Source organism: Ambystoma mexicanum, chromosome 7p, assembly GCF_040938575.1.
Source record: "Ambystoma mexicanum isolate Mex_15411 chromosome 7p, UKY_AmexF1_1, whole genome shotgun sequence".
Classification (NCBI taxonomy): Eukaryota; Metazoa; Chordata; class Amphibia; order Caudata; family Ambystomatidae; genus Ambystoma; species Ambystoma mexicanum.
The window spans coordinates 827,387,221-827,414,995 of record NC_090939.1 but is presented as its reverse complement, the minus strand read 5'-3'; the positions used below and the strand labels follow the sequence as shown (position 1 = coordinate 827,414,995).

The window sequence follows — 27,775 nt, the reverse complement described above, 5'->3', positions numbered from 1 at the left end:
GGCCTTCCCAACCATGCTTTTTCACCTCTGAACAAAGTCCTCAACGTCACGGTCCACACACACTTCAACCTTTCTCGCTTTACCTCTACCTCTGCAAGTCACCAGATTGGTTGGCTATGTATGAAACAAAGTGATTAGTATAAATGTATCTACAAAACCATCCATGGACTCCGCCCCCCCCCGCACCCCCTCGATCTGCTCATCGCACTACCGTCCTCAGGACTCATCTTTGACTCACCTCCTTGCCACCACTCGAGCCCCCTGTGTTTCTGATATCTCCGGCTCCCCTACTCTGATATGCTCATCCCCTCACTCTCCATACTACTCCAAGTCTACGACTACTTAAAAGCAATCTAAAAGCCTTCCTTTCTGAAGAACCGGTTTCCTAGCACACTAGGTTACTGCATAACCCTGTTTTTCTCTCTCCCAACAAGTGGTCGAAGTGTACAAAAATAACTAATGGAACTATGTTCCCTACTGGCCTGCCCCGGCTCCCTACCAACCCCATCATCACGCCCCCCCTCCCACGAACAATACAAACTCCCAAACACATGAGCCTGCTGTTTAAGGGAATGTTCAGAGTGCACGTTTCAACTTCTTTATCTTAAAATGAAACCATTCCATAATGGTTTCTTTTTTAAATAAAAAGTATAGGATCAGTAAAACTTGAACATTTTAAAAAGTAGTAGTACCATCTCCGCCAACCGCTCCCGCCCACTGCTCCCAACCCTTCACAGGCAGCCCTACAGAACTTTTCGGTCACCCCTCCATCCTTAATTTAGCACTTCCTCTACCATCCCATTCCAATGTCATTCTGTCCTGTTCTCGTCCCTGGTTTAGGTTTCCACCTTCCCCTGCAGCATTTTGTCTTAATGTCACAATCGCACACTCTCTAATGTAAAGTACCCATGTTTATCCACTAGGTTATCAATCGTACATTTCATATGTATTCCTTTCCCTGCGATTATTATAAACAAATACAATAAATCACAATGAACCCCATAAAGTTACATAAAAAAGACGAAAAGCAGACCGTGTTTTGTTTCCATGACAAACTGAAAGCTGCTTTGGGAAAGAATCCAACACAGCAAACTACAAAGTCAAAGACATCTTTCAGGCCTCGAAAAGAATCTTTAAAATCCTGCTAGACCTGCAGACCGGCAGGTAGAGTAGATTTGTTTTTCTGCTGTGATGAGCCAGGAATGAGACACAGAGGACTCATAGTTTTGGCTATAGACTTATTTCAAATCAAAAGGGTTGGGGAAACTCCATCACCACGCTTACTCTCTTCCTTACACCACCACTCAGCTAGAACACAGAGATACTATGACACCATTCGGTATAACTGTTCTCAAACCAACATCTGCCGCATACTCCCCATCACCCTATCTAAACACTGCTGGTTACACACCCCCAGCCAGGAGTTCTCCTCAGGCCTAACGCAGCCACAATCGGTCTGGATAAATCCTGCCAGAACGAACACACACTCCTGATATCTCAACCACCAAACCTACCGCTAAGAAGCAGCTATTATACAAATACCACATAAGCTGCACACATATCCGGTGCTCACACGCACCTTTAACTCTCTCTACTGACCTGAACTTCGGTTCCCAAGGGCGTTCAACCTACCAGCGCCTTCAGACCATACCAATGGTATGTAAGGCGCTATATAAATGCAAAACACCACAACATAACTTCAGACCTTACAAAAAGGGCTCAAATGTGTGCCAACATACAGCACCATTATGTTCAACACCAAAAATCGACCTTTTTAGATTGGTCAGAAAGTGTTCTTCAATGAACTTACTCTGCAGGAGTACGCAGATACTATGAGGACTACACAGAGTTTAATGTAAAAGCTACCCACATTCATCCTGTAACAGTTTCATCCACAGATATTTTCCAGAAAAGGGTACTGGTTGATCTTAGGAAGCTTCACTTTGGTAAACCCAAGCACACCAACCTCAAAAGTGTTGAGTTGTCACAGATTAGGACCATATACTCACAACCATCACTATTCACCCAGCAGAAAAAGGCAGAGCACTAGTCATACTCAACAAGGTGGACGATAAGAAAGAACATAGTAGACAACTAGAGCACACCAGTGTATACTCCCATTAGATCATGAACCAACGGCAGAAATAAGCAGAGATCTTGAAGAGATTCTAAAAAAGACCCTAGTGATGGAATGGATTTGTGAGAAAACCAAATCACAGATGTATAGCTTACATCCCAGAGTTCCTACCTTTTACCTGCTCCTAAAGATCCGCAAAAGTCTGGTCAACACCCCCACGTAGACCTATTGTTGCAGCCACCGGCAGCATCTCACAACCCATTGGGAGATATATTGATCACTTTCTGCAACCAATCATTCAAAAGACATCTACATTTCTGAAAGAGACCACCCACTTTTTGCAAACTCTCACCCTTACCGATGAGGACATTTTATTCACCGTTGATGTCAGTAACATCTACACCCTACACCAGCATCCTGCATGGCCTCAGGCAGAAGGCAATTGAGTGGATATTGTTACAGGCCAACTCCATTGGAGCAGCTAAGAAGTTAATTATGATTCTCTTGAACTTACATTTCACAAAATTTCTACTCCATCAACACTTTTTGCAAACATCTGGGATGTCCATGGGGGCCACCATAGACACTGCATACACACACTGCGTTATGCCTAGATATGAGACCACCCATATCCTACAGCATCGTTTGGTACAAATACCGAAGTGTGGGTGTGTTACATAGACCATATTGTTGCAGTAGGGAACAGCCCTCGCACTGCATTACATGACACTGTATTACTAAGATTTAGCAATGCCATTGGCTCCAATTTAGCAGCTGATATTGGAGCACCCAGTGTGCATTCCCTTAATCTACAGATTCTAGTACAAGACAACACCATCTCAACCACTTTATACATAAAAGAAACTGACTGGCACAATTTACTTCACCGGTTAAGCTTCCACCCGCATAACACCTTAAAGAATGTACCCTATGGTCAAATGCTTAGGATCAAATGCATTTTGAGTGACCCAGAACAGTGCAAGGCTGAATTTGAGAAACTTCGCAATAAATAAAAGGAAAGGGGATACCCTGAACAAGATCAGCCGCCCTGGACAGAAACTCCACCACTACCCGCACAGCATTACTGCAGTACACCACTAAGCGTCACTGCCCTTTGCATATCTCGTAAACTCTCACTGCTTTTATGAGAAAATATCGGGGGTTGGGAAAAAGGTTCTTAGTCCGATCATCATTAGTCAGACTATTCCAGTGCTTCAGAATGAATCTTAATACTCTGACTTTGTGTGGAGAATTTAGAATAGTGGAACACAATTCAAAAGGTAAGAAATAACATATGAATCACTTTTCAGAATGGTTATATGCACTTCCAAGAAAGGTAAAAATGTAGCATTACACATTTAGAATGGCAGTATGCCATTCAAGGTGAGTAAAACCCTACTGGTAAAACACGGTTACACTTATTCAGTTTCCGGAATAATACAGTAATTCCAACTCCGTTACTTTCTAGAATAGTGAAACACAAAATTCATAGGCAAGTTAATCACCTTGTATACTTTTCAGAATGGCAGTAATCAATTCACAGAAAAGTAAGAACTTTGTAATGTATTCTATTTCAGAGATAATCAGTTACAGCACTAAAACATTTAGCAAGCAAGTACTTTGCAACACTTGTTCTATTTTCTAGTCAGAAGTCTTATACTTTAAAAGTCCTTCCCTATTCGAAGGCCACGAGTGATCTCAGGAGGCAGAAGGGGGACATGGTGGTCCAGTGGCCAAGTCAGGATAGGCAAAGATGCAGGAAAGTTAGTGTTTGCAGATTTCTCATCCAACGCGTACAGACTTGTGGGAGGGGGGGGGGGTTGGGGGGGGTGTGGCCAACAGCGCGATGGTAAAGACGTAGGTCTCCGTCGCTCCCGCAACCGCCGCGGTAATCCTGTCAAAACCGCCTGTTGCCGCCAACTACGGCGTGTAAAAATAACCCCTACTTACAGCGGATATCACCGTGTCCATCTGGACCGTTGAACGGAAGAAATCGGCTGACGAGTGCGAAGCAAAGCCCGGGAGAAGTTTGGCGCGTGGCCGAAATGGCCGCCTGGGTGCAGCGACGGTCTGGTGTGGCGCTGTCTCGACCCTCACTGAGCCCCCTCTGAATCCTACACAGAGGAACGTTTCTTCCACCGAGGGCTGCTCCGATCGGCCGCTGGCCTGAGACCCGAAGCGAAGGAGTGAGCGAGAGGACTCGTGTGACTCGGAGTGGCCGTCGCCTCGCAAGCGGGATCCCGCCCCGGGGCTGTGCACTAGCATTGACCGACACGGGAGAAACTGAGGTGAGGGACTCCCCCCCCCCCCCCCCCCCCATCCATCCTTCCTCTGCCAGTGATACAAGCGGCCCTCGACCGAAGGGCCTCAACCACCGCCACTGGCGGCGCCGGTGCTGGCCCGGGCTTGAGGCCTCATACGGAAAAGGCGCCCTCCGAGGTCCGGGGCACTGCCGCGGCACAGCGGGACTCGGAAACCGGCGACGCCCTGCAATAGCTGAAACAACAGTGCAGACCCACCAAGGACTCCCCGCGTAGCTCCAAATCCCTTCCGAAGAGACGTCGACCTGCTGGGAACTGCCTGACCCAGGGCGCCTCGCAACTCGTGCGCCGTGCCAGACTGGTAGTCACAACCTACCCCCCTCTGAAGGGAGTAAAGGGGCCACAACACCCTCATTATCTGCCTGCACCCTCCGAGATCCCAACAGGAATACAGCCATAGAACCACGGCTGCCAGGCCGGGCGGCGACCATGGGCAAAGAAAAGACGAGGAAGTCCACTATGCAGAACAGGATTGAGCAATACACTGTTCCTTCGTCACAGATTGTGGATCCTCCACTGCAACACTTCGAGGACACGGACACTGAACACACGCTCTCCCTCAAGGATGTTATGGCCGCCATTGCGGACTCCCGCTCATCCATGGAGCAAAAGATAGACCGAATAAGTCTAGATGTCTCCCTTCTCAGACACGATCTGCAGAAATTGTCCGCACGCACTGGGGAAGCGGAGCAGCGCATTTCAACAACGGAGGACGGCCTCCGCAATGTGCAACACCAACTCCACGGAGTCACGGCTACACTCAAGGTCCTGGAAGCCAGGGCAGAGGAGAGCGAAGGAAGGTCCAGGCGGAACAACGTCCGCATTCTTGGTATCCCTGAGAAAGAAGAGGGACCCTCCATGGAACTCTTCCTTGAACAACTACTGACAGACCTGTTCGACCTACAGTCTTTCTCGAAATTCTTCTCCATTGAGAGGGCACACCGCATGCCTGCAGGCAGGCCAACGCCCGGCGCCCCTCCACGCACTGTAATAGCGAGATTTCTGAACTATCGGGATCGAGATGGCCTGCTACAGCTCGCCAGAACCAAGGGCACGATAAACTTTAATGGGTCCAGACTGGCCTTCTTTCCCTACTATACGAAGGAGGTACAGAAGGCGAGACAATCCTTTGGGAAGCTTAAAAAGCAACTGCAGTCACTTGGAGTCAAATACGGGCTGCTCTTTCCCACCCAACTGAAAATTTACCATAAAGGGACAACGATCCACTTTGATGACCCCAGTGAGGCACGGCGCTGGGCGGAGCAGCACATCGAGGGAGACTGGTCCACACCCCGAAGCAATAGAATGGAAACCCCAAGCCGCCATCGGACCGTCGCCGCAGGCTGGACCAACCACCGCTAGCGGACCCACCAATGAACGGGGGAGACGAACTCCCACCGTGACTTCTGTCCGGGGGATCAACCTCCTGGCAGGCGTGTAACCCTCTTATGGCAGATACCGTAGCTGGGACTTGTGGCGCCACCAGAAGCGGCTCATATATTTAAAATGCGGTAAGCGGGAGGATGCTACTCTCCCATCGGTGCTTTTAAGGGGGAAGAAGACAACAAATCCTCTAACTCCCCCCCCCCCCCCCTCTCAAGTTTTCATAGTTGAACTTTAACAAGGGAAGTCAACGCTGACGCTCTGCCTCTTTTGATTGTCAGCGATGTTTGGGTGACAGGTACCTAGGTGGGGGTGGGAGGGGTTTATTGGGGAGAATGTATTAGTTACCACGGGTTCAGCCTTCCCCGGTACTTATCAAGGGATGGTTTGGATCCTGGCCAGTTGGCACCACACCACACACAAGCAGCACCTCAACCGCCAATCCTTGTATATCTTGCACCATACCGCCATGCACCGCACGCACCGCCTGCCCTCCCCTCCCCTCCCCTCCGACAGCCCTGTCAGATGCCAACTGACCAGTCTCATCCACCAATGACCACACGCCCCAAATCCCTTAAGGTCCTCACCTGGAATGTGAACGGGCTGGGCTCCACGATTAAAAGGCGCCTGGTCAAGCAACTACTCTCCAGGCACTCTCCCGATGTAGCCCTGCTTACTGAAACTCACCTTGCTGGGACACAATGCAAGTTTTTTCTTCGAACCAATCATAGGACCGCTTACCAAGCGGGATACTCCATGGGATCCAGAGGCACTATTATTCTTATACACAAACGTGTCCCGTTTGCCCTGCAGGCCCTACAACAAGACCCTCGAGGACGATTTGTAATGGCACTGGGGACACTTTGGGGGGAAACATTTGGATTGGTCTCAATCTACTCCCCGCCTGGACTGGGGCAGGAACTACTCGATGACCTGACCAGCCTTCTGAAATGTCCCAGAAGCAGTAGGGAAAGGGACTACAAATGTACTATAAAAAGAAAGTCCGTACTGCTTTAAATACAAATCTCAATAGGTTCAATTTAAGTTATTTCTCTGAGCATACCATTACGATATCACATTTTAGGGTTCTCTTAAAGCAATCGAGGCAGCCTCAAAGTTTGTGAAAGGATTCTTTAAGTATTTATTTCAAAGAAAAAATATGCACGAATATTTTGTAAAAAAGTATGCATAAATAGTTTGTAAACAGTAAGAGCTATAATACAAAGAACAAATGAATATAACATGTGAATTCAAAATTAGTGAAAAACGAGCTGCAATAGAAAATTGTCAATTTCTTAGAACAAAAGAAAAATACTGAAGGAAACTAGACACATAGACTGCCAATAGTGGAAAGTGACCTAATAATAAGCCCACATACATGATTTTGTGGCTTAGTGAAGGGCCACTATAGAGTTTATTTTCATCAAAGAAAGAAAGGCAGAGTCTGAATTCGTTTTTTGTTTCCTGTATTTCATTGACAGGTCTGCCTATGTGTAAGTGTCAAAAAAATATAGTGCTAGAACTACAAAAATTTCAACTCGACATCATTAAACCACATTTCGGCAAGGGTGCCACCTGTCTGGCCAGGAATTCCAAGGCATATCAGGGCGAGATACCTCACAACAACTGGACCTTGTGGGGATGCAGACACAAAGAAAAATAAATAATGTGAAAGGGACAGTCCCCTTTCTTGGAGACTACCCAGATTGCTTTAAGAGAGAGTTAAGGTAAAATACCCATTGGCAACATGAATTACCTAATTGGTTGGCTGTGGATGATTAGAAAAACAGGCGCGTTGTGGGCAGGGAAGCCCATATTAGGCGTCTGGAAGAGTGGATCCGGGGTAATCCACGGAGTAGCTACATCAAGACAGAGGTCGCATTGGAGAACACACTCTCTAGAAGTGAAGAGAATAGTCATGAGAGGCGAGACTGTTGCTGTGTGATGCAATATGATTAATTGCACATGAAAGCTACCTTATAGGGAAATGCTTGCAAGAAGGCGTTTGGTGAGGTCTGTTCCAGATAATGCTGTTCAACATAGCATGTTGGAAGAGTTCCAGAGGTGTATGTACTCACATCAAAGATTAGACCTAAAAAAGGGTTTAAGTGTATATACATGATCAGGATTGGAAATAAATGGAAGAACCGAGTACTTCAAAGTGCAAAATTATGTGAAAATATATGTAAAAGAGCCTACCTCAATTGGGGTAGAGAAGAAGACCATCCAAATGGTCACTTTTGTACTGGGTACGAGTGGTGAGGTGCTGGCTTACCGCCTACAAGTTTTCTAGGCGGAGGCGTGGGGTGCTGCCTCTATAAAGTGAAATAAAGGCAAATAAATTGCTAAATGGACCTGCGCGGCTTTTGCTTCATGCAGCGCGATTAGTGGTGAAAAAATAATAAACAGTCTTCATCTGCGTGAACAGTACGAGACTGACTGTGATGTGTTTTTAAGTCTTACCTTGGAGAGACTCAAGCTAACGTCTTGTCGATGGCTCCTTTTCGCACTGACCTGCGGAAACTCTGAATTGTACGTGATGAAATAAAAGGGAACAAAGCTGCTGGTTGCAGTGTGGACGTTGGTCCAAATGGCCTAATCCTATTGGGGCTAGTCCAGGGAGTGACCTGATTCGCTGAAGGCTGGCGTGCCTCTATGTCAGTCAATGTGGAGGGTTGGGCAGAAGCCCAACCCTTGAAAGAAGCTACGCAGAGGCTGCTTTTGTAATGGCAGTAAGCTGAGTCATGGTGCGCTCGACTCAGCGCAAATGCTGCAGGTGGCCGCGAAAAGCACGTGGTTTAATGACGTCGAGTTGAAATTTTTGTAGTTCTAGCACTATATTTTTTTGACACTTACACGTAGGCAGACCTGTCAACGAAATACAGGAAACAGAACGAATTCAGACTCTGCCTTTCGTTGATGAAAATAAACTCTATAGTGTCCCTTCACTAAGCCGCAAAATCATGTATGTGGGCTTATTATTAGGTCACTTTCCACTATTGGCAGTCTATGTGTTTAGTTTCCTTCAGTATTTTTCTTTTGTTCTAAGAAATTGACAATTTTCTATTGCAGCTCGTTTTTCACTAATTTTGAATTCACATGTTATCATTTATTTGTTCTTTGTATTATAGCTCTGTTTACAAACTATTTATGCATACTTTTTTACAAAATATTCGTGCATATTTTTTCTTTGAAATAAATACTTAAAGAATCCTTTCACAAACTTTGAGGCTGCCTCGATTGCTTTAAGAGAACCCTAAAATGTGTGATATCGTAATGGTACGCTCAGAGAAATAACTTAAATTGAACCTATTGAGATTTGTATTTAAAGCAGTACGGACTTTCTTGTTATAGTACTGACCAGCCTTATGGGCAAACTTCAGCCTGATAAGTGGTTCCTAGGTGGGGACTTTAATGATGTCATGTGTAACACCTTAGACCACTTCCACCTTCGACAACGCAATCCGCACCTCCCCACGAAACTGTCCAATTTTGTGTCTGCCGTGGGTCTCTGTGATGTATGGCGGGAACTGCACCCCGGGACCAGGGGTTACTCGTTTCACTCCCGGGCACACGCCTCCCTCTCCAGGCTTGATTACCTATTCGTACCTCACACGGATCTCTATAAGATCCTCTCGGCGGACCTTCTCCCCCGAGGAATCTCGGATCACTCACCCCTGTTGGCGGAGTCACGATTGCAGGGACTGAACTCCCCCTCCCCACACCCACCCACAGAACGTGGCGGCTGAACACCTATTATCTGGCCCTCCCGGAATTCGTTGAGCGCCTCGCGGAAGTCTCGACTGAGTACTTTGAGATTAATAATACCAGCGATAAAGACCCAATAGTGTTATGGGAGGCCTACAAGACCGTGCTGCGGGGGGGAAATAATCTCCTGGACGGCGGGTAGGAGGAGGGAGAGGCTCCGGAAGATAACTGAGGCGGAAACGGAGGTAACTCACTGAGAAAACAAACACACTCTTAATCCTACCCCACAGACCCACATGACCCTTAAATGTGCCACTGAATGCCTCCGAAACCTAATGCTGGATAACGCCAAACAGACCCACTGGGAAACCGAAGTTAGGGTATACGAGCTGGGGGATAGAGCGGGGAAAATGCTGGCGTGGCTAGAGAAGAGAGATGAGGGGCAGCACTGTGTCCGGGAGATTATCACCCCGCAGGGTGAGACATGCCGGTCGGATGCTGAGATAGCGGAGGCCTTTGCCCAATTTTATGCTACACTATACCAAGCCCCTACTCTACCCCTGGATCCGTCCCTCCTGGACGGCATGGAAATCCCCACACTGTCGATTCAACAAAGGGAGATGTTGGACTCCGAGCTTTCGGAGGCTGAAATATTAGAAGCCCTTGGACAACTGCAGCCCGGGAAAACCCCGGGCCCGAACGGGTTCCCGGTTGAAACCTGGCAGAAGCTTGGGGGTAACACAGCACCTCCCCTGCATCAGATGTTGGCCGCCCGAGACAGGGGTTGCCTCCCAGATCTGTGTAGAACGACCATAGTGGTCATCCCCAAACCTGACAAGCCCCAGGAGCAATGCGCCTCCTATAGGCCGATTTCGCTCATCAACGGAGAAGCCAAAGTCCTGGCCAAACTCTTAGCCAATCGGCTCCAACTGGTAGCGGACACGCTGATGCACCCCGATCAGTGTGGCTTTATGCCCCACAAATCCACCCGAATGAACTTGTGCCGACTCCATCTGGCGCTCGAGCGGGCCCCTATCCTCGATGCCCCGCTCGCCCTGCTGGCTATAGATTTTGAAAAGGCATTTGATTCAATCCGATGGGACAGCCTCTGGGAAATCATGACCCGTATGGGGTTCGGAGAGAGCTTTCTGGGGTGGGTTAAACTGTTATATACTAACATTCAAGCAGAAGTTAAGGTGAATGGGTGGACCTCCCGTTCCTTCCCTCTGGGCAGAGGCACGCGACAAGGTGCCCCCTAGCCCCCCTCCTCTTCACCCTTGCAACTGAAACGCTAGCATTGTGGCTTCGCTAAAGCGGGGCATGGGCGGGATTCAGATGGCCCGAGGGACATGAGGACCGTGTCTCTCTCTACGCTGATGACCTCTTGCTATACCTGGCCGAGCCGGCCCGGGGCTGTCCCACAGTAACCCAGATGCTCATCACCTACAGGGAATTTAGCGGGTTAAGAATTAACTGGAGGAAATCGGTACTTTTCCCGGTGAAAGGGGGTGAGCGGGTCAACTCCACGAGATGTCCGTACCGGTTTGATACACAGGGCTTTAAATACCTGGGGTTATGGATAACATCTGATCTAACCAAATATGTAATGCACAACCTCCATCAGATTGTGGACAGGTTCGCTAGGGACGTCCACCACTGGAAACTTCTCCCTCTGACCCTCATGGGGCATGCTGCACTCTTCAAGATGATGTCACTTCCAAGATTCTTATATGTCCTGCAGAACGCCCCACTCACGATCCCCACCCCCGAATTCACCCGCACCGAAACCCTTCTTAGGAGGACTCATATGGGGGGGTGGTCAGTCACACGTGGCATTAAGCACTCTGCAGAGGTCGGTCTGGGAGGGAGGGATTGGTGTTCCCTGTCTCCAAACCTACTACTGGGCCTCACAACTAGCGATAGTTAATGACCTGCTTCATGGGGATAGAGCACTGCCTCACATCCGGGCTGACGTGGAACCTATGCAGGGCACAGACCCGTTGCAGATACTATACCAGCCCCCGGGGAGACCGCCCCTGCCCACAACCGAGACTCACATCACCACTATCTGGAGACAGGCACATATGTTCGTTGGGTGGGGAAATAAAATAACTGCAGCGCAACCTCCATGGCGAAACAGTAATCTCCAAGAAATTGGGAAACTTGAACCATGGCCGCGATGGGTGGGGGCGGGATCCTGAGGGTTGGAGATATCCTCAAAGACGGGAAATTGACATCGTTTGAGGACTTGCAGTGCAAATTCCAACTGCCCACAACGGAACGATATCATTTCATGCGGCTGACCCATGCCCTGCGGACCTGTATACCTGCGGATGACACGGTCCCCGACTATACACCGATAGAACGCAATATGATCCCCGCGCACATCCCTAGTAAATGCACATCCATTCTATACAACGCCATCACATCCTTCGCTACCCCCGAGTTATCGGGGCTAAAAACCAGGCGGGAAAGAGATGTGGGGGAGATAGATCCAGAGGATTGGATCTAGGTCCTAATGCATCCACGAGAGGTGGCCATCTCCTCTAGGCTCAGACTTGTACAGCTCAATAAGTATATTACCCTCGAACTGCACTATATGGTTGGAAGAGGGCAACAAATCCAAACTGTCTCCGCTGTGGGGAGGAGGAGGGCACCTTCTATCATATCCTGTGGTCATGCCCCCGGATCCGCACCTACTGGATGGCCTGTTGCGCGCAACTGTCCAGGGAACTCACCTGCACCATTGAGCTTGATCTGAAGGTTCTAATCCTGGGCGTACCTGACACATCTGACTTTAATAAATGGGAAAAACTGTTATTGAACAATGCAGCGGGCCTGATGAAGCGCAACATTGCGCAAAAATGGGGTGTGCCCGACCCCCCTGAACCCCTCCCCCCCCCCCCCCCCCCCGACACTTGAACAATGGATACTCGACATGGACTCATGTGCCATGATAGAGCACCGGGTCTACGGCGCACGGGGATGCCCGGCCAAGGCATCCAAGATATGGGGGAAATGGGAAGAGACTGGACCTTGACAACCGGACTCAATGGTGATCATAATGGAAGTGGTTGGTTGGGGGAACCGAGGGCGGGCGGACCATGGTGGATTGCGTTACTGAAAACATTATGTGTACTTGCAGTTGATGGTGCTGGTTGGAGTGCTTCTAAAACATCTAATTTTGTGTACTTTACCTTATGGGTGTTCTGTTACCACCCCCCCTTTGTCTTGTGGTTGTTTTATGTCAAAAAACACAAAATGTTTTATCAAAAAAAACAAGTACAGACTTGAGAGTTAGAAAGTGTTGAGGGACTCTCCAGGTGTTGGAGGCAGCCCAAGCCTGGACGAACAGTATGGGCATTCTCCCAACTACATGAATCACCAACCTAGACATACAGGAGCAACACAAGACGTTGGGTAAGCATTACTCTCAGCCACGCAGTACCTCAGCAGTGAAGAGAAGCTTGCAGACGGACACCTTCACGATGCAGCAGCACAGGACCCGGTCTCTGGATTCTTGGTCGTGGCTACGCAAGAAAGGACACTGGATTGGAACATGCAGCAGCAGAACGAAAAGGATCCCAAAAAAAAGATTCAGTGCAGCTCTGTGGATTTAGCACCCTTTTCAAGGTACCAGATATGGGAACGGTCGTCGTCTGATCGATTCGCCTCACTACGGTCCAGCACGCTGGTGAGGGGACTTCAAGGAGTGGAATCTTGCTTCTGGAGAAACAACAAGAGTTCTCTGAAGTTTACAGCAAGATTCATTCATGGAAAGATGTTGCACAACACTCAGTCTCAAGGTATTGGCGGTTTGCAGCCCAGGGAGGTAACAGCTCATAATGGGATGGTACGAAATGCAGGTCTTAAGACCGATTGGTCCCATCAGTCCAAGGGTCAGAGTCATATTCAGGGCTCCTGGGCAGCATGGAATAAGTGGTCAACAAATGCAGCGGTTACACAGCAGGCATCTCCTGTCGCTGGAATCAGCTACAGCCGTCTTTTCTTCCTCATCGAATTCAGCTCCAGTGGTCAACTTATCTTCAGCATCCCGATCCAGGCCATTTATCTAGGAACCCAGCCAATCAGCAGACAGGCAGCCAGCCTCCCAGGTAGGACTGGTTCCAGGCGAGCATACCAGAAGACAAACGGCTACAGAGTTTCAGACTCTCAGCCGAAGAGAAGAACCAAACCAGGACCTCCCCCACCCAGGATGGCAGACGAAGGACCAAGAAAGGCAAGCACACTAAAAATGGCGAAAAAAGCAACTACCCACCATTCTAGATACAGTTACCCCCTTCTGTGCATAGCTGCGTCTGGTTTGACAGCCTGCGAGTAAAAACAAAAACAAACAAAAAAATGAAATTCAGACAAAAGTTTGTAGAAAACATCCACTGCAACCAGTCATAAGAGTAAGCTTGTCACTGTAACAGAAATGTTACAGGAGCAGTGAGAAAGGGGATACTATGCATCACCTCAGCACACAAAGAGGGGTGTGCTGATCTCACAATGGGGATTGTAGAAAGGATAAAAAGTATCCTTCTACCGTTGAGAACGGTAGTTCACACAAGGAACCCAAGAGAAAAAAAAGGGGAGCGTAAGGGGTACCCCAGCAACACCACACAGAAAGTGCTCTGTGCTGCAATAGGTAAAAGCAGATGCCCAAAAGGTAATAGGAAAGTACAATTCCAAAAATAAAGTATGGCCAGTCATAAAAAAGGACACCCATATTTAAAAAAAAAACAAAAAAAAAAAAGAAAGGGCGAGTGGGGAATCCAAAAAAAAAAAAAAAAGATTCCCACTCACTCAGGAACATAGAAAAATAATCCACACCTCAATCAAAAAGTGCTGGGGGTCTCACAGGGGAGGGAGATTTAGCATAAAAATGAAAATGTAACCTAACACGCGGTAATGCACAGAAGGATGGTGGCTGTATTCTTCATTTTGCCATTTCTTGTGTGCTTGTTCTTTCTTGGTACTACTTCTGCCATGCTGGGTCGGGGAGGACCTGGTTGGACTGGTCTTCAGCGGGAATCCTTTGTGAAGCCCGCACAGAGTGTCTTAAGATAGGAAACAACAGAGGGGTCCGAAACTCTTCTGGCATGCCTGCCTGGAACCAGTTCCAACTGGGAGGCTGGCTGCCCTGAAAGGACAGCTACCCACCAAAGTGAGTGTAGCATGAGTGCCGATTGGCTGGGATCCTGGATAAATGGCTTGGATCCCGAGGCTGAAGACAAGTCGACCTCTGGAGCGGATTACAATGAGGAAGAAGAGAAGACTCCTGTAGCTACTTCCAGCAAACGGATATCCCTGCTGAGTGACCACTGCTGTGTTGACCCTTTCTTCCATGCGACAGACACAAAGAGGACGTCTCCTTCCTTTGGACTGGTGGGACCAAATCAGACTTAAGACGGCCTGCATTTCGAACTATTCCACGACGAGCTGTGAGCTTCCTGGGCTCCAAACCGCCAATAGCCTAGGACCTTGAGTCCAAGTGCTGTGCATCGTATTCCGACAAACAAATCTCTGGACATGCGAGTATACTTAAATCTTCCAATGAAGTCTAGACAAGCCTTTCCCAGCAATAACAGTCTAAAACAAATTACCACCTATGAGGGACAGAAATATAAAAGTCAATGGACTAGAAGAGTCTGCATGGAGACAGCCAAAGTCAATTGGAGCAGAGTCTATGGAGCGGAGGCACTTCTTAGATAAATGTCTTGCACAAAGTTAGGGAGTTTGTAGACATCACTCGTAGGGTCACAAGCTGTCAAGCTTGTGAAAAGCAGTTAGAACCAACTCTAAAAAGTAAGCCAATGCAAGGCTCAACTGAAAAGAGCACAGCTTAAGACACTGGGGTAAGTACCCCAAGTCTAAACATTACCTCTGGTTTGAGGAAGAGTGGTCCAGCTGAATTCTGTCCTGTTGCAGCGATGTTGACCCAGGGTTCCTAAGCCTCAGTCGTGGGGACGAGAGGAAGGACGTCTGTAGGGCTCCTGCAGCACTGATTTGGAGGTCGTCAGCAGCTTTGGGCTCTTTTCGGTTCAGCGGCACTTCGCGGTTTCAGTGCTTGGTAAAAAGCACCACTGTGGATCTCGGATACCAGTTGGGGTTCCTTCACTCCTTGGGTCCTGCACTCTGGTGAGGGGACTCGAGCGTGTGTCGTCCTGCTTCTGGAGGGTCCTTGGAAGACTCCTAGCTTCTGGCTGGATTTCAGACGTAGCATTCGACTACGAATTTCTCAACCCCTGACACTCGGTTCCTGCAGCAGCAAAGTAGTACAGCCAGTCGGGGAAGATAGTCCAGTGGAATTCATCTCCTGGTTAGTTGGTCCAACTAACCCAAGGAAAGAAGTCGTCCCTTCTGGAGCTTCTGTCAATTAGAAAAAGGAGTTTCAGCACAGCAGGGCTTCACCGGGCAATCCAAAGGTCCAGGAGGATGCAGCAGGTTTCGTTCATTGTTTCTTCCTCGGGTGGTTCTCCCAGTGGTCAACTCTGCCTCTAGTCCCAAAACCCTCGCCTTTTAAGCAGGTTTCTCCCATTCATGCACAGCCTAGGCTGTCACTCAAACTGACTGCCAGCCAGCCAATCAGGACTGGTTGCATTCAAGCATCCCTAGAGACAAAGGACAGGGGAGTTACGGGAACCTCCCTCACATCCTGCCTTTCCAGACACACTGGAGCAAGAGGCGGGCTTCAGGGCTGAAGCCTGCCAAAGGCAAAATGAACAAAGAGCTCAAACCTGGCTCAGCGTGCAGAGTAAAACATAAGAAAGACTGCACAAACAGAACATGGCAAAAAAAGACGACCAGGGCCATTTTGACAAAATGGTCACCCATGGGTGCTATACTGCAGCTGAGGATTCAGCCTGCAGTAGAAAAGCACAATGGTAGGACAATTAAACCACTGCCACCAGCCATTTCAAGTATTGAGGGGAACAAACCTTTTTTACATGGGAGGGTAGGATAAGGGGCTACTAGGTAACGCCCCAGCACTCCACATAAGATTGTGTGTGCTGGACCTACTAAGAGACAAGGTAAGTAAAGTCAGTTTCACTTTACTAGTCTTGGGAACAGTAGTTCACACAAGAAAAGGTATCTAAACTGTACGAGAAATCTAAAAGGATTTCTCTGTGATATTGTAGTGAAGGTGCTGTGTGTCACCATACAAAAAGTAGATGCCTATGGACCTTGTCAGATCCAAAAACAGAGGAAACATGCGTTTTGACCTTTGGATTACATGAGAGTGAGAACAAGGCATCACTCACCCCAGGTTAAAAAATAAAAAAATAAAAGATAAGTCCAGCAAAAGAGCTGGGGGTCTCAGGGAATTAAGGAGAATTCAAATTTATGTGCTAACACATATGCAGTTACTAAAAGTGGTGTTTCTCTTAACATTGCTAACTATTGCATAGCTGTCTCAAAGTGAAAGTGGATGCATATATGCACGATAGTTGTTTTATAATCATTGGCAGGTTCACATGGACAGACAAAAAGGAGCTGATTATGGAATTGAAGTAAAGTAAAAGGAAAGCTCTGAGCTACCACAACAGGACTGGTCTCAAATTAAAACTTGGGATCCTGCTAAAAACCCATCTGGGTTGAGCGAAGGGTGAAAGGAGGTGTGGGGGGGGGGGGCGCAGGGTGATAACTTTACCAGCTTTGCAAAGTCAGGCATGCTTACATTTTAAACATGTTCAGCTGTTTTCATCCCATTTTACTGGCACAAACCTGTAAGCTCGGCTAGGATCTCTTTCACGGACACTCCGCGAGTGTAAGTGTAGCCATGGGCCCTGTAGGCTGTAATTAGATGGTCGGATGGATTGATTGCAGCCTCGAGTCCAACACAGCATGCTTCCTGTATGAGCGACATTGACGTTTGTGCAACAACAAAAAACAAAAAAGATTAGTTTCAATGCCAATTAAGAAACATGCGTACGTATTTTTTTTTTTTTTTTTACAAAGCAAGGGGTTAGGTTTCTCCAGAACAGCCATGAGTAAAATTAATTTTAAAAAGTCTTGTCCCATGGAAAGTGTTGAAATGTGCGTTTCTCCTAAAGCCAGGGGCGGGGGGGGGAGCAACAAACCGTGGCTCTCCATAGGTTTTGAAACTCGACTCCCATGATCCCTCACCATGGACTATGATGGAGTTGTAGTTAAAAACAGGAGAGCCATAGGTTGCAGATCCCAGTCCTAAAGGAATAAAAGACCCGGTTCTGAAAAAAGACCCTGCTCATCCTTCATGCTGCAGATAGGCCTCTGATCACATGCCCTGCTGCAGAAGCTCCTGTTCAGGACAGATAGGCATTGCTAGTTCCTAGCAATAGGCACCAGGGACCTTCTAGATCAAACTGGCACTCATTTGGCTACAGGAAATTGTTAAGAAAACATTACGAATCAGATATCCAGTGAGGGTCCCCATGCAATGATAGAAGTGTACCCAAAAAGAAGTGGAACTGTGACTCTGACGGGGACAGAGTAGGAAGGAAGCGAGCAAAGTGGAACACATTTTTCAAGGGTTGCAGTAATGCTTGTTTGACAGTCAATTGAGTTGAAACAGAATGTAGTTTAGTTGTAACTGATAAAATGTAGAAGTGTGCTTTAACGTCTTAGTTTCGGAATGGTGAAAATGGCTGCAAAAAGTAGTAGAACTATTAACATTTCCCGTTCACTTCGACCACTGCCCCCATGACATTTTTACCTTTCTCTTGTGGATCAGCAGCTACTTTTTAGGTCACCATTCAGGCCCTCGCTAGCGAATTAACACTGCAAAATGCCCCAGAAGACCCAGGCGCCTAGTGGAAGGTAACAAAACAGTAACACTCAACAAGGACAAGGTCTGCTCCACTCCTTGTGTAGCTCACTGGCCGATGGTAGATCTTGGCTTTATTTTAGGCGGCTGTGTGCTGCTGCCGTCATTCCATTACAAAACGTAAACTTCACATTTAGAAGTCCAATGAGGATCCGCAATCAAGCTGGTGAGCATGGAAACTGCTGCCTGACCATATAGGATTGTGGTGTTCCAGAGACTCCAGATTGAGAGCTCAGAACAACGATGTACAGAGAAGGACTTAATCTATGAATCATGTGTCTACTATTCACTGCTGAAACCACATCCTCTGCATTTGCTAGGAAAGGTTTCAATGCAGCGACCAGCTTTGATTGGCCAGCTAACAAATGCAATAGTGGTTCATAAAGCCATTTACGGCTTTAGTGGCACGCTCATTAAAGTAAAGATGTTTTCTCGAATTCAGACCCTTTGCTCTTCATCTGGCCTTTTGTTGCAGATTTCCCACCATAAGAAGAAAATGGATGAGATTGCATCATAGTTGATGATCCCCATCTTTTGAATGCCTTGCCTTTATCATAGAGCTATTAGGAGATGATCTTGGCTTTGGCAAGGGCTGTACATGTGTATTTTTCAACATCTAATTTGCCCTGGTCTCCCAACATTTTTTTGTCCTAGTTTTGAAGCGCTAAGGATGAACCAGAGACTAAGTGGCAAACCAATAGGCAACTTGTTTTTTCTCAGGCATCAGAGGCACACTGCCCTAGGGTAACCAGATTTTCAAAATAAACTAGAGCAGGCCACCAAAATAGAGGTTACACAAGTTGCAGACACAAATGGACTACACTTAAGTCAGCTGTTGCTGGTAAATTGCAAATAGGGCAAACACCGGAATAACCACTACAGGCAAGAATGCTGTTCTGTATGTGAGAGAAACACCATGTACGAACACTGAAATGGGATGCAGACTAGCTACTGAAAGATATGCTTATTTAAACCAATTCAACCTATTCCTAGGATTGGTTTATGCCGCTAGTTCTGTCTGTATTGCCCCCAATATATTTTATTTTTACAGACACTCTTGCAGAACTCCCTGACTATGTTACAAATTGAAAATTAATTTCTGAAATTCTGGAAAATGTCTAAACATTCATAATATGTGCAGGGAATTCCTTTACTGGCTCTATCGGATGCAGATACCTGCACCAACAACTTCTCCCCAGGGGTTCTCTATAACCCAGTTCCGTCCTCCGCAATTGATCAACAGTGCTGCAACTCAGAATACATCAGTATACAAAAGCATCATATGTAACTTTGCTTCCTACAAAATGAGCTATGAAAATTCACTCAAACAGTCAGATCTGCATGACCAGTGCAGAGAAAAAGCTCAGCAATTCGCCGGGGCTCAACAGCTCACAACGAGTATCTATTAAAAGCCCTTTATTTAGAACACATCTTTCTATAGAATTGCCCCCCATAGTTTCAAAACACATTTTACAAATATATCACCACACAATCTGCCAATTAAGTACCATTCGCAATTCCAGGAGAACTTGTTGCAATAAAATGCAAGAAACCCTCACTTCCTACTCTGAACCAGATAACTGTCCTAAACCACTAAGAAAACTGAAAACCATCTCGTCTTCCGAGCAGTCTGAAAATATTCCAGTTTCCATAACCCATCAAGCACGAAAAGGCACTGCCACCAAATTAATGGCATAACTAAAGGCGGTTCGTTTTCCAATGATAAACATTCTGTGGGTCAGTGGCCACAAGAGAGCAATGGTGATCAAAGCTGCCTCTTTCAACAGACCCCCAACATAAACAGGTCGTCTGATCACCCTACCCAGATCTCGTTTTGAGGCCTGGAGATTGTTTAGGTCTAGTTTTCTACCTTGGCAAAAGACATTTAAGAGACTATCTTGTGTCAATCTTTTGTTTCATCATTTTAATACGCGTGTTATACCACTTGCCGTACAATAACTAGTGCTCCATTCTGTCCTACTAGCCTATGTGTCGGCCTTCATTAATCTGTTTGCAGGAGTATGCAGCTAGAATATGAAGCTAGTGTTTTTAGCAATGATATTAAAGAGCCTTGCTTGGACATTATTATGGTTTGCACGTGCCCCCCCGCTGATGTGTAAAACCTGTCCTCAGCCTACTCTAGCAAAAAAGGAGGTACACCATCTACTTTTGAAACATCCGAGCCAAGCTGAAGCACTAGTTAGCACTTACAGCATAGAAGACCGTGTTCCCCACATGTACTTCATCTCACAAGAAGACATTTTTCTCAGGATCCATCAAAATTACCCACTTACTTATACACATTACCAAATCAACTAATCTAGTACAATACCCGAGGCTGGATTTGCTGGCAGGTAAGGTGTTTTGTTCATTACCTGGCCATCATACAAGTGGCAGAACCCACGAATAATCTTCTGCTTATACAGCTGGTCTGACTTCAGCTCCATTCGCCGAATAGTCTGCATTGTCTTGTAATATTTTAGACCCTCTTCTCTCGTCAGCACAGCTTGCACAGGAGGCCCTTCTTCCAGACGGTGAAGGTCGACTTTCTGCAAAAAAGTTTAAAAAAAAAAAAATAAATAGTTTGTGGGATTAGAGGGTTTGCTGTGACCATTGAAAAGATTTAGTGCGATTACGTTATGTCAGTGTTATGATTTGTAGGCAGTGCCTTCAGAGTAATGTGCGAATCACCTATAGATGGGTAGCCATCTAGTCAAATACATCAACTGAGTGCTGAGATGGCCTGGTGGACCGATTTTAGGAGGCCACCATACATGTAGTAAACAGGGAACTCAAGGGTTTTGCCAAACCCCAATGAAAGTAGGTGGATGATCAGTCAAGGCTTATTCCAATGCGAGTGTGAGTGGGGTCAAGGGCTCTCAATGAGTCCACACGGTATGGTACACAATAATTCAATTTAGATAGTCATGTATACAAATAAGTTGATGTATTTTAGACCTTCTTACCACACTGGAAAATTAATTTAACAGGTAGTATCGCACAACTCTAGGATACAAATATATACAGATGAAAGGGGACTTGTGTGCAACATTCACAAGAACCACAATGTGTACGGGTAGTTCAATAAACTTGTGTTGGTGATAATTTGAAAAGCTTTACAAATATTTTACCAGAGGGAAGTGTGGGCTTTCCGATCTTCAAGTCCCAAGGATAACCCAGGTGCAGGATATTCAACCCATGTTTGAAGACCAAAAAGGTGAGTGGGATGAAGTGTTATCCTAGAGATAACAGGTTGGGGGGGAGTCTAACAGATACACTGTGCTTACTGTGAAAGCATCATAAAGCAAGCCACAGACAACAAACAGACTTAAGGTTCAAGGTGGGATTTCCCTACCTGAACGAAACTAAGGAAAGTCTGAGTCAACTTAAAAGTCTGTGCCCAAAACCTATTCTTGCCCTCACAATTAAAGCTACCCAGTGTGTAGGGAGGTCAATAGCAAAAGAAGCAGTGTTCAACTCAAAAGTACTGAGCTTCTTCTAGCTCCCCTTCCAAAAGGGCAAGAAAGTTCCACACACGTCTCAAGATTACCTTTCTCACGTTCACGGCAACCTATTTCCATACAATCCACGGGGTTCCCTTCCCCAAGTTCCAAGCAACACAGTTGAAAAGCAAAGCGGTCTTGAGGTTTTGTTCTCAAGACAACACATGCAGTTCCTCACGTCAGGGCTGCCTTCCCCAAGTTCCAAGCAACACAGTTGAAAAGCAAAGCGGTCTTGAGGCTTCGTTCTCAAGACAACACATGCAGTTCCTCACCTCAGGGTTGCCTTCTCCAAGACTTTAACTTCACCACTTATACTTGTTTCAGTCTTTTCAAAAGTTTAACATAATGCAAGGTCAACCTGAACCTCTTTCTGGCTTGTCTCTCAAGTTCACTTACAATGCTTCTACTTTGTTTGTTTCATGTTGTCTGATTTTCCTCATTCTGGGCTCAATGGTCAAGGCGCAGTTGTCAGACCACATGTTCCACCATCACAGGTCGCGCAACCAGGATACCCAGGCTCTAAAGCCCACACAGGTTCTTCAACACTTGGCCCTATGTACCAAGTCACCTTCACTTAAATCCTCTTTGTTGGCCTCTTGACATTATGTGCAGTTTTACACTTCTCTGGCTTCGCCTTGTTAGCCTCTTGGTTCTGCCATCACGTGTCGCACACCTCTTGCCAGTCTTTGGCCTTGCTGTACTGAATTCTCTTTGTGGGGGTTTTAGTTCATACCCCACCTTTCAATGGCACTCGTTCACACTTGCGCCCTTTTCCACAGTTTGCCTTTACGTGTGCAGTTGGCTTTTCCCCAGATATCTGCCTTGTCCGTAAGGTTTTATTGCATTCAGTATTTAATATGTCTAACTTCAAAGTTCCATTCAATTTTGTATTCAATATGCATTCATTGTGTTTACTTTCAAGGACTGTTACTTATCTATGGTCCGCTAAGAGCACCCCAGTGCCCAAGCCCTTTCTCTGACTCACCGCCTCCCTGGGTCTCCTTCTGACAGCCCCGGTTGAATTCTCTCTGCTTGCGAGGCCCAGGCGTCAACCGGTGCGAGCCCTGCTCGTATGCCAGGTATTTTCCTCTGCATGCCAGCAATTCCAAATGCTGCTTTCCAGGTGCAGACGGCATCCTCCCTTTTCCCGGTTTGCTCGCAGCTCCTGCAGTTCGCTCTCTGTCGTGGAGGCTCACATACAAGTGGCACCTGCACGGCCCACTTCTCTTCAGCCCCACAAGTCCTCTGGGATATCTGCGGGCATCCTGGCTCCTTCTCCGGTCCTACCACGGCTGCTTCCACATCAAACTGGTCCCCTGCTGGTCTCTCCCACACAGGCCTCCCTGTACTGTTCTCTGGTCCTCATTGTATACACCTGCAACCACTTAACAGGTTGCAGGTGTGAATCCTTACTTAGGTTTTCCCGACTGTGATTAAGGGGACATGCCTGACTCAAAATACTTTACAGGCATCTTCCTCATCCGAGTACTAGAGTGGTAAAATGGTAAAATAAAGGTGTAATGTTCATTACTCAGTCGTCTCTTCCTAGTACTTTCAAATGTTAAATATGGGGAAATTCTTGCAGTAGCCCATAAAGGTCAGGGGAGGGTTAGGTCGGTCATTAATAGGGAAATGGGAGGGGGGGGGGCAGGTCTGGTTGTGGGCACCCCACTCCCAATCTCAGAGGACCCTTTACTTTATTTGTAGGGCACTGCCAAAGTGTCCCGGAGGCATACGGGCGCCGGGAACTGGGGTCCCTATGAGGTGGTTATGGACAGAGAAAAGAAAAAAAAAAAAGGAGCAGAAGCCTGAAAAATAAATGGTCATCAGGACCCATTAAATAATGGTGTTTTTTCTTAAAGCTGTCCAGGCACGTGGAGCTTCAGAGCTCAGGGGGCACGGCATTCCAGTTTTACGGGTGCCGACACCCAGAAAGTACTCTAACCAAGGCCTGGATTGGCTGTGGGGACTTCTAGAAGTTTTTGGTTATTCGAACGTAGAGTTCTAGTTTCCTGTTTTTGGTTGAGTCGAAGCGCCATGTAGGCAGGGTATAACATTTGTAAGTTATGGTCAGTAGCCGAAATTCAATCCTAGCCTCTGTGGGAAGCCAATGGAGGTGTCCGAGTGTTGGATACATGCTCATATTTCCTCATCCCCATGATGGCTCTGATGGTACTATTTTGTACTACCTGTAATTTAGCCATTCTCCCTTTGCGATACCCACCAGGAGGCTACTATAATAGTCAAATTTAGATGCAATAATAGCTTGCGCTACTGTCGCCCCACTCTTTTGGGACAAAAATGGGCAGATGTGTGAGAGCAATCTGATATAATACATCGAAGACGAGATCAGATTATTGACTTCAGCCTTCATGCAGAAGGTCTGATCAAATAATACTCCAAGTGTTTTTATCTTAATTTTCGTGGGAATTTCACAATATGCGATGCAGAAACTTTTATATTCTCCATTCAGATTATTCAGTCTAGGTCTGGAGCCCAAGATCATCAATTCAGTTTTGTTATGGTTCAGAGCCAGCCCGCTCATACACATCCAATCCTGAATGAGGTCATAGATTTATTTTACCAATTTGGCATCTCCCTCATAGTTGCCGGTCAGACGATGAGGCATTTGAGTGTCATCTGCGTTGTTTGAAAAGCAGATTATATTTCCCTCGAGCATCTGGAATAATGGTGTGGTTAAAAAGGTATTATATAAAACTGGCGATAGACAAGCGCCCTGCAGGATTCCAAATCTCAGAGGGGCTGGCTGAGCCTCTGCTGTGTTAATACATACCCTCATGGTTCCGTTTACCAGAAATGATTGCATCCAAGACATGGCTCGGTCACTGAAATTGGCCACTTCTTGCAGTCTATTTAACAGTAACAGATCTACATTGTCTGCATATTGGATTTTAAACTTGGTCGAAAGCCAGACTGAGACAGGGGCGGGTTGGTGATCCACACTCACTTCAATCATGTAGGGACAAGGCCTTCCTTTAGAGAGGCATTAACGATCTTAGTGATGGTACCGATCAGCAATTCTGAACATGCCTTAATAGATGTGGCTGGAAAACCATCACCTTTACATGATGGTTTAAGTTTGAGCAGGATGATTCTATTCATCCCCCCCCCCCCCCGTGATGCTCCTAGAGTTAAAAACTGGGATTCCCAGGTGATCATTAGTCTGGTCTTCTCCCATTGCTTCTCCCTCATTGGAGCTGGTAGACCAATTCCCAGGGTTTTTACTTTCTGAATGGTGGTTCTACTTTATCCACCATGGCCATTTGGATGCAGGCGCAGCAGTCGGAATCTTTACAGATATTTTCCTGAAGATAATCAATGGTTTCTCTGGTTCCTTCGTGATTGCAACGATTTCTTTGGACTCATTCTATGCCTCGGCAATCCATATTTCATAGGAAACTTTCTTGGATTAGGATAATAGCCTCTTTGTATTTCTTGGCTGAGATAGTATAACTAAGTATCATCTTCGGCCCTGGAGGTTTTCCAACTGTAGCAGTCTTTCCTTTTGCATACTCTTAGGACTTTAAGTTCTTCTGAGAACCAGGCATTTTGAGGGAGACTGTTCACCTTCCTGCGTTTTAACAGCACCAAGGTGTTAGGCGCATTTTGTAGAGCATCCAGGTATTTGTCATGTCCTCCACAGTGTGCAAGTGTTCTGATCTTGGTGATCCGCCTTGATGGTCGTGCAGCTATAAACTACCTCCGTCCCCAAGTACCGCTCGAGCAGGTAAAGAATACTGCCCTAGCAATCTTTGAGGCCACAGGTGATGAGTGGCGTCGTCAATCAGATACCCGGAACACCGGAAGGACCCCTGAGTGCTGTAAGGCAAAGGTTAGGATCAGGTATACTATGAACAATAATGGCAGTGCAAGCAAACAAGGAAAAATGACAAAGCTTACCCTGGGGATGATAGGACAGGTAGTAAACCTGAATAGACAACGAGGGAAGACCGACAGCAGGCTGGGATGTACAGCACTTCCTCCAACTCACACCGGTAGCCAGAGCGTGACCAGATAGCAAGTCCATCCAAGGTCTAGGTGGTGAACCCCAAATGACTCAGGAGACAAAACGTGATCGCCAGGAATTGCGTGGGTAGAAGTTCGCCAAAACAGAAGGGTAATCCAGAGCAATTCCAGGGCCAGAAAAAGGGTGGTCAAGAGTTCCAAGGAACCAGAAGATGCGTCGAAACAAAAGGGCAATCCAAGACAAGTCCAAGTAACGGTCCGTGGTCGAGTTCCAAAGTGTATCAAGAAGAACGAGGGTAATGCCGAACAGGTCTCTGGTGGAAACAGCTGTGAAGCACTGAGTGTTTCCTCTCAGCTCTTTTTGAAGGAAAGGTAGATCACGTGACAGGGCACGTGACCGCACAGGAGCGTCACGTGATGGACGGACGCCATCAGTGATTGGTGTTCGTCCGATGTGGACGCCAGCGTCGGCTACAGGCGATCCCGTGACCAGTCACGTGATCGTCTGAGCGAGACGCGATCAGGTTCCCCCGTGCGCGGGAGCTGGAGCCGTCGGGCATGTAAGAGACGCCATGGCAAGCGCCAGCACGGAAATGGGCGGAAAGAGGTGGTTCTGCCCCCTCGGACATCCCGCCTGCCGTGTCTTCCCCGTTGGTGTGGGTGGTGGGTATGGGAACAAATGGTGCCTGGTGAGTGACGGGAGGAGGGCAGGACCGGGGACGTGACAGCAAGAGAGTTATTCCGGGTAAGGGACGGAATCCACTGCTTAACTGACTCAGAGTTGACTGTTCAAATTTCGACACACAGCAGTTTCATTTATTTTTCCCTATTTTTGATTTGACTCCTGTTAGATATCAAACTCAATAAAAAAGTGATCTGACCAGAGACACAGGGCAATGTTCGGTTTGCTCAGGATCACTTTATACGAGTCCACCCAATCCAGCATATTGCCCTTGACATGAGTGGGTTCATCAGTAGGTTGTATGTAACCCATACTTGCCATAAATCTTTCTAATTCCGTTGCTGCCACATCATTAGAATCTGCTTTCCATAGATTCAAAATCACCCATTATAATCCATTTGGAGGAGCTTTTGAGCTGTGCAAAGATCAGACTATTCAGGTGTGGGATAAAGTTTGGCATGGTGGTGGGGGGGTAAGGGGGAGACGTATATTCGGCGTTGTGAAGGGGGGGGGTCGGTCCTAACCTTGTAACATAGTGTTTCACACCCTATTACATTATTTATTAGGTGCGACCAAAGTGGCCCGGAGGCATACGGGCGCCGAAGATAATCGGTGCCAATTAGTAAGGTTGCAAAGGTCTGACCAAACCCACTTATTTAAATAGATATGTTTTTTCTTAAAAGCATCTAGTGTCAAGCAATTTCTCACATCTGAAGGTAGTGCATTCCATTTTTTCCAGGGCGGCAGCCCAAAAGGCACCCTGACGATTTCCATTGAGATTTTAGGGATTTGCAGATTTTCTTCACCATTTGCGCAAAGGGTGCACACTTCCGGTTTATCAGTCTGTTCAGGACCCATTAAGAGGCTTATAAGTGATGGTAAGCAACCTGAACTCCATCCTCTCTGCAATGGGTAGCCAATGCAGTTGTTTCTCTTCACCTCCGACACATGTACATATTTTCGTAAGCCCATGATCACTGACAGTGCTATTCTGCACCACTTGGAGTTCAGCAAGTTTTGTTTTTCCTACTCCTACTAGAAGAGAACCACAATCAATTTTTGAGGAAATTATAGCTTGAGCAGTCGTTTCACAACCCTTTTGGGATATAAATGGGTGAATGTGCGCAAGAAATCCGATATAGTAGGCTGATGCTGCTATAGGACCATCCACTTCCGATTTCCAGAACCATCCACTTCCAATTTCCAGATGTCAACCCCATTTTAAAAAAATAAGCACCACCCCTCTCTCCCCCTTGGTTACCCCTATTAACCTGCAGTATGGACTATTCATTGGCAACGGGA

At 46.9% G+C, this 27,775-nt stretch overlaps 1 protein-coding gene across 2 annotated transcripts in view; it reads right to left on the bottom strand.

The window, feature by feature from the left end:
* The window catches only part of LOC138526349 (pyruvate dehydrogenase E1 component subunit alpha, mitochondrial), a 264,819-nt gene that overhangs the window by 159,855 nt on the left and 77,189 nt on the right, over positions 1–27,775 (bottom strand). For both annotated transcript variants that reach the window (XM_069636991.1, XM_069636992.1), the window contains 2 exons: positions 20,677–20,850; positions 17,221–17,347 (listed from right to left, as the gene is read on the bottom strand). In XM_069636991.1, the coding sequence (XP_069493092.1) occupies positions 17,221–17,347; positions 20,677–20,850 (301 nt within the window). The remainder of the gene's footprint in view (positions 1–17,220; positions 17,348–20,676; positions 20,851–27,775) is intronic.